The 7,641-nt window shown below is 35.4% G+C and overlaps 1 protein-coding gene across 1 annotated transcript in view; it reads right to left on the bottom strand.

The window, feature by feature from the left end:
• Nucleotides 1–434: 434 nt before the first annotated feature.
• The window catches only part of ATR (ATR serine/threonine kinase), a gene marked incomplete at its 3' end in the record, with an annotated part of 36,810 nt that continues 29,603 nt past the window's right edge, over nucleotides 435–7,641 (bottom strand). The window contains exons 34-42 of the mRNA XM_010084413.1: nucleotides 7,298–7,457; nucleotides 6,595–6,768; nucleotides 5,178–5,320; nucleotides 4,664–4,761; nucleotides 3,469–3,701; nucleotides 2,576–2,710; nucleotides 1,779–1,979; nucleotides 1,320–1,463; nucleotides 435–585 (exon numbers count right to left, since the gene is read on the bottom strand). Coding sequence (XP_010082715.1) covers nucleotides 435–585; nucleotides 1,320–1,463; nucleotides 1,779–1,979; nucleotides 2,576–2,710; nucleotides 3,469–3,701; nucleotides 4,664–4,761; nucleotides 5,178–5,320; nucleotides 6,595–6,768; nucleotides 7,298–7,457 — 1,439 coding nt within the window. The remainder of the gene's footprint in view (nucleotides 586–1,319; nucleotides 1,464–1,778; nucleotides 1,980–2,575; nucleotides 2,711–3,468; nucleotides 3,702–4,663; nucleotides 4,762–5,177; nucleotides 5,321–6,594; nucleotides 6,769–7,297; nucleotides 7,458–7,641) is intronic.

Below are 7,641 nucleotides of genomic sequence, written 5' to 3'. Positions count from 1 at the left end.
TATATATATATATATCTCTTGACATAAATATATACATATATATATCTCAACATAAATATATATATATCTCTCCAATTCAATTAACTTAGTTATCTCACACAAAGGTAACAGAAGTGAAAAACAACAGATCAAATCTAAAGAAAAAGTCCAGTCTTTTCTGTCACTCAATGCTGCACACACATTACCATTCTGCTGGCACTGCTGCTGAAATAAATTATATAATCATATAAAAGAATGTATTAAGATGATTGTGTTATCAGTAACAGACTACCACACATATGAATAATAATATATTGCAAATAGTTAAAAATACATGTGACTGCATGTTTCTAGAATTTAGTCTGATACTTGCTGCTTGTCTCATTTACTAATAAGGACAGAAGCCCTTTAGAAAAACAAATAACATATCACTATAGTCTAATAAATTTCTTTACCTTTCTCCTTATACAGTTTTATCAGGATATTTCTTAAACCAGCAGTATTGTTCACCCATTCTATTATGCCACATTCATCATTTAATGGAATAACCGCATAGGTTCGAATATGGAGCTCTCGCCTACGTGACTCCGCATCTTTTCTTAAGCACTATTCACAAAAGAAAAATGTGATTAACAGATAACATATATAGGATCAAAATATATCAATAACATTAACTATTCTATCTGTATCTATCTTCCAATCACACGATCTAGGATTTAAAATTCTGAGCTTCACTGTCTGCAGTAGGTCAATTGCAAGCAAAATGGTGATTTGTTCTCCAAAGTAAACTAACTTTGCAATAAAACAGTCAAACTGCATAACTTGTACATGGCTTAAATCCCTCAAAAGCAGTATTGGAAGTAAGTGTTTTAGTGTTTCAGAGATGCTATCATCACGTGCTTTAACCTCATGGAAAACATAGTATCTTAACCTTAAGCGTACTGCCGAGAAGCAAAATATAGCTAAAATAAGAAGTATGGCAACACTTTTAGTGATGAATTTACCTATTTCTCATTAAAAATATTAGAAAATACTATGAAATATGAAGCATGACAGCAGGAAGTCTGCAGTTATTTACTCTAAATAGCCTTTCCTATATATTTCTGCTGGAATAAGCAATTGTTTTGGCAAAATATTGTATTTTTTAATTGTTTTCACAAGTCTGTAAGAAGTTACACATTATCAATTGCTACTGATTTCTGATGAAATAACATTTTGCAACAGCTTACTTTTCTTCCAGTAAGCTTCATCTCAAGGTAAGCTGGGGTTTTTTGTTAGATAGTACAGCATTTTGTTCTGGTCAATAAGTATAATGCACCTGATTGTCTAACTCATCAAACCTTATTAATAAGGGAGTTGAATTCCATGAGCCGACAGTCTTTTCTCAGATCATCTTTTGGCTTACACATCATAATGTAAGATTTCCCATCTGAACCTTTTAAGGTGATCTTTTTTGGTTTTTGAAGTGAGGCAAGAATTTCCACCTAAAGAAAAAATTAAATTCTTTATTAACACCTATATCAGATCATACATAAAGCTTCTAACTGTAATAAACTAGTGCAACGAATCACGTTAGCACTTCCTTGCTCCTACAGCATGCTAACCTCAGGACAAAACTTTACCCAAGCACCAAGAGGCCCTATCTGTCACCAGTTGTTACAACAGAAGCCACTCAGTTTCCACTAAAGTAATTATGAAGTTTCCTACCCACTCTTCAGTTTCTAGGGAACTAGAAGGTATTTGCAGCTGCATTTGTTACAACAGGAAGTTTAAAATGAGGTACCAACTTAGAGGCTTACCGTATCATCAAAGCCTGCAATGTAGGCCCAGCGTCCAGGAAAAGCGTCATGGTTAGCATGTGTACCAGGAATTGAAGGAAGAGTTGGTATCATTACAGATTGTAAGGGAATGAGAACTTCACTAAATGTGTGCTCCTCTACTAATTTCTTAAGTGCTTTGAAATGAATGTTCATGCTTAATGTTGAGCTGTTTCCATCAACCTTGGGGGGAAAAAAAAAAACACAACAGTTGTTCAAAAGTTAACAATAAACACTTAAAATATTACTGCTATTTCACATTAACTAATGAATAGAAGAATAAATGCTTATGGTAAAAAGAAAAATGGCAAATTACATTTCAAATTAAATGTGAGTGGTCAAAAGTAAATATATCTGGCCTTTATGGCACATGCATTTTTCACTTTGAATGTAAATACAGAATAATGAAATAATTTTTTTTTTTACCTTTATTATCAAGTTCATTTGTTCATGAAACACAACTAGCCTATTCTTATAGTAAAACTTTGTGAAAGTTACTGGGGAAGAATCATACACGAAAGAACAAAACAATGTAAAGCCCATGCACTGTGAAATGTACAATTATGTACTGAAATATTCTGCAATGTGCTCCATTTAGAGCTATTTTGTACTTTTTTGAATATGTTTATGAAGCAAAAAAAAAACTTTTACAAGTAAGTGTAGTTTCTGTTAAATCACAGTTATGTAATGAATTGGCCAATGAAAGCTATCAGAAGCTTTTGCATAGTATTTTTGAATAATCCTGTTACATGCATTCATTTGTTTATTTTTCTAAGTACCGGTTTGTTGCATAGTTCTAACAGCTTATCTGTAAGGCGTGTTGCATCTCCAATAAATTTTCCTAAAGATTCCTTCATGTGAATAGCTTTGTTTAGAATTTCCTTACATCTATTGACACGCATAGGGTAAGAAGACTGAAAAAAAGAGGAAAAAAACAGTCAAATCAATTAAAGGATCCTAAACACTGTCGCCACGCCCCCCTCCCCCCCATCAATATATTTTCTCTACTTACTGCTTGTCATATTTAACATCTGGAGGAGGATGTTCTCCAACTGAAATTTGGTACCTGAACAAGTACTAAAGTGGTTGGTGGGTGTGTGTGGGGGTTATTACTTTCTCTTGACTTTTGGGAGTCTCATAACACAAAGGCCAATATTCAAGAATATGCCAGTGTAACCTGAATGTTCTTTCACCAGCCTTAAAGAAACAGTATGCACCATGTTTTCCAATTTGCTTTGGAATTACTTTACTACCAGGTAAGTATTAGGACTCATGGTATATCTATTTCATTTTAATCAAGGAAAAGAGTTGATTATTTGATTATAAAACTGGAATTACTGTTACAATTACTAAACCAAACAAAATCTGTTGCCCATAACTACCCAATTCGTCAGCTATTAGTTATTCAAATTTCCTTTCCTAATATATCATGCAAGTCAGGATGCACGTTAGCATTCTAATTTGGAACATTTAAACTGTAATATCTGAACTCTAGACTGCAATAAAATAATTTGAAATTATTGATACCCTGTTCCACAACACTATATCACAGCAACTCAATCTCTCAACTCCTTCTTATCGTCTTAAAGTAAAATAGATTAAATTCACATTTCTCTCTGATGAAAAAAGTTTTACAAACTTAATGAAGGCGTAGCTATACTTATCAAGGTACCTTGGACACTGCAGTCATCATCCACATTGCTTGCTGTGGATAGGCTAAAAACACTTTAGCAACAATCACCATCAGAACTGCAAAGACTTCATCATGAGAATGGCAGATTCGGGAGATTAACTGAGAAAAAGCTGTCAGAAACTGGTAAGGTGCCAGGTGATTCGTGTGCTCTGTAATCACCTTATTTATTTTCGCTAAATCATTTTTCATTTGAACACGTTCTGAACGACTAGCTGAAAAACACAAGAGGACAAGATTATGTTCCTTTTTTTCCAGAAATGTGAAATAATTTAAATCAAGCCTACAGAAGCATACTCGAAGAGTTGCAGTCAATGGCTCAATGTCCAAGTGGAGACTGCAGGGGTCAGTATTGGGACCAGTGGTGTTTAACATCTTTGTTGGAGACATGGACAGTGGGATTGAGTGCACCCTTCAGAAAGTTTGCCAACAACACCAGGCTGTGTGGTGCAGCCAATATGCTAGAGGGAAGGGATTCCATCCAGAGGGACCTGGACAGGCTTGGGAGAAGCGCCTTTGCAAACCTCACAAAGTTCAACAAGGCCAAGTAAAAGCACAAATACAGGCTGGGAGGAGAATGGTTTGAGAGCAGCCCTGAGAAGGACTTGGGGCTGTTGGCTGATAAGAAGCTCAACACGACCCAGCAATGTATGCTCACAGCCCAGAAAGCCAGTCGTGTCCTGGGCTGCATCAAAAGGAGTGTGACCAGCAGGTCAAGTGAGGTGATTCTCCCGCTCTGCTCTGCTCTTGTGAGACCCCACCTGGAGTACTCCCTCCAGCTCTGGAGACCCCAAAACAAGGAGGACATGGACCTGTTGGAGTGGGTCCACAGGAGGGCCACAAAGATGATCAGAGGGCTGGAGCACCTCCCATACAAGGTCAGGCTGAGAGAGTCGGGGTTGTTCAGCCTGGAGAAGAGAAGGCTCTGGGGAGACCTTAGAGCAGTCTGCCAGTACTGAAAGGGGGATACAGGAGAGATGGGGAGGGACTCTTTATCATTATTAAAATAATTAATACTCTCCTGCATATTAACATCCTGTAATTTAAAAGAGTAATAGTACTTTTTTGTTTCCATATAATCTCAGGCAATAAGTCTAAACAAAGAACTTCACTACTCTTTCAATTATATATTCAAAAGTATGACACAGGAAGTATGTACTGGGAAAAAATGTTCTACCTTTATCACATTCATATGCTTTTGCTCCGAAGTCCAGCCATAAAGACAGCATTCTTGGCATTGACTGATAGATGAATTGGTTTCCATACTGTAGAGACCTGTGATTACACGTTTAAATCACAGCATGTTAATGGTATCTATTAGAAACATTACTAACTTGACATCCTTAATTGTTTCACATTCCATTCTGGAATTTAGAAATTTATGTTTCACATTTTAATGCATCTGCAACAACTAAAAGCTTACTAATATACAAAGGTATTGTTTTTATGAATCCAAACTGCAGATAAATAATTAACTGCCTTACACGAGACAGACAACAGTTGCTTAGTCAGAAGGCAGAAGTAAAATTAATTAGGTATGAAAACAAAAGGAGGCATGCAATATTTTGTTTTACAATACTGCATAGAAATTTGAGTCAGTATGAATTGTTGAAAGACAATATATTCCTGTTTTTTTCAGTACCACGGCCATCCTTTTATAGAAACAAAGCAAATTCCCCCTAGAGTCTAACCTCCCAAAATGATGAACTATGTATCTAATCAGATCTCCTTGTTTTTCCATCTTGTTGTCAGTTACCATCGGCATTAATTTATCGTAATATTTAGCAAGATAAAAATGTCCATCTTCCCATTCTGGTAAGAAAACCGTAACATCCTGCAACAAAATTCAAAAGAGATAATTACTTTTGAAAGGATGCTAAAATTAAAAAAAAGAAAAAGATTATCAAGAAACAAACATCTTGTATTAGTTACCTTTGTGCACAGTATGTGAAACAAGTATTAACTGTAACTTCTTAACTACAAGACTGTACATACTATATAAACCAGAAGTCTTCTTAAAATACCTTTTGGATTTGGAGACAGCAAGATAATTTAAGACAGGGAGATATCAGATTCCTCAACTAGGAAAGAATATAGTTTCATTAAAAATACTATAATCAAGTTCCTAATCCTGATAAACTCACCACTGGGTTTCTTTTAGTTTTTTGACAAGTGAAACAGCAGGATGTTTTTCACATTTTCGTTTTCCTTCTAAAAGCATAATGTTTAAAAGAAAAACAGAAAACGGTGTGATGTATATTAGAAAAGAAATAACTTAGCAAGTGGCACATCCATTTTCTAATAACACTGTCTTGTTTTCAGTGCCAATATTTAGACAGTAGAGAATTCTAAGCATTAGTATTTTATTATAATCCATCAACATTTCATTAGTTTCCATTATTTCAACCTTCATTTGATTTGATACATCCATTAGATTTTTCTCTAAATGACTGTTACAGAAGTATTTTAATTAGTAAGACAGCAGTAAGTACTAACAGTATTGAATTTTAAGGAAGCATAAAGATCTGCATCTACTACTGGTTTAGTAGGCAATATTAATCAATGCCAAAACACTATTTCACTGGCATAGCAACATGAAGCTGTGTAGTGCTGTGTTGTTGAAGAAAAACACACCAGTTGCCTCTTTTCCTAGTTCTTCAGAGACTGGAAGCATATTTAAAGCACAGTTATGAGTCACTACCAGAGAAAGAAGTAACACTGAAGAGTAGCACAATATGCCATGAAGTTATCTCACTGTCTATTTAGAGTAACCCATATTTTAGTGAGGAATTCTAATTTGTGCATGCATAAGAAAAAGGTCATGCTCTGGTAGTTTGGTTTTTACTTTAAAAGAGTTATATTGGGTATTCTTAGCTGCCACTGCTGGGAACTGTAAGCTTTAATATAACACATCAATACAAGTAAGCCAATTCAGATAGGTAAATCTTTACAAGAACTACTTCCCTCCTACACATTGATACGCCATTTAATCCCATTGATGTCATCCTTAGTTGACCTCATCAGGAGCATAATGACATCTTACTTGAGGGATTTAATATTATTATTATCCAAAGCTACTGCCTTATTAACACTAGTATATTAAATTACCTTATACTTTTTCATAACTGCATTGCTTTCAAAGTTAGCAGTTTCTTCCATGAATCTGCCCACTAGCAGCATTGCCCGACCACGGATGAGCTGGTTTTTGGTACTGCACGGTGCTTTATTTTCAGGGAAACATAATTCAACCCCCTTCTGGAGAACAATAAGCGCTTGATGAACCTAAAGAGGAAAACCTTTTATATACTTTAAATAAGAGAGACGTAAAACTTCCATCTCACAGTTGTTATTAAGGCAAAGCTATGTCCCTGAGTGTGTCCTAGACCATTCTGGCTGTGGTAACTGAATATTACTGGCTTCAAATGCTTCTTATATTCTCTTGTTATTTCAGCATTGTTGTCCCTTTAGGTTTACCACAATAATGGCTCCCATGTTTGCTGCCTACCTCTATTAGTTAAACGGATACAAATTAAGGAAAGATCTACAGTTAAGATAATTTAAATTTGTCTGAGCTGCTTTCACAGAGGGAGGTAATCCACCAGTTTTATATATAGCTGCCAGAAAAGTCAGTGGATACAGAAAAGGGCTAATGAGCAGTTAGAGGTAAAAGCTTCCCGTGACTCAACCGCAATCAGATAGTCTCAGTTGACATATTTTGTTTTATGTATTCTGCGTGCCTTCTTTTTTTGAAGAAAACTAAAGATTATTTTCTTGTGTGTAAGAAAGGAAGTTCCACTTTTATTTTCTTTACCTTGGACCAGAGCCACTTTGATCTTTCTATATAAAGTTCTGAGAGTGTAGATTCCCCAGCATTCAGAAGAGCATTATATGCAGTCTGGTGATGACCAGCTTTTCTCGCAACTCTAGCACTCTGGAGCCAACACTGACCAACAAGCTCACTGTAATCCTGGCTGCAGAGATATTTTTGGAGAAAATTAAAAACTTCAATCATGGATTCTACTTTACAATCTGAAGTAAGTATCACAATGGGTTGAAGCACAAAATTACTCAATAAGGTACATACTATATAGTGATCATTTAAAATTATTTGTAATACATCTAATTTCACTTTTTTCCATCTAGGCCTAGAAACAA

Source organism: Pterocles gutturalis, unplaced genomic scaffold, assembly GCF_000699245.1.
Source record: "Pterocles gutturalis isolate BGI_N339 unplaced genomic scaffold, ASM69924v1 scaffold47940, whole genome shotgun sequence".
Taxonomy (NCBI): domain Eukaryota; kingdom Metazoa; phylum Chordata; class Aves; order Pterocliformes; family Pteroclidae; genus Pterocles; species Pterocles gutturalis.
This window is presented reverse-complemented; position numbering and strand designations above follow the sequence as displayed.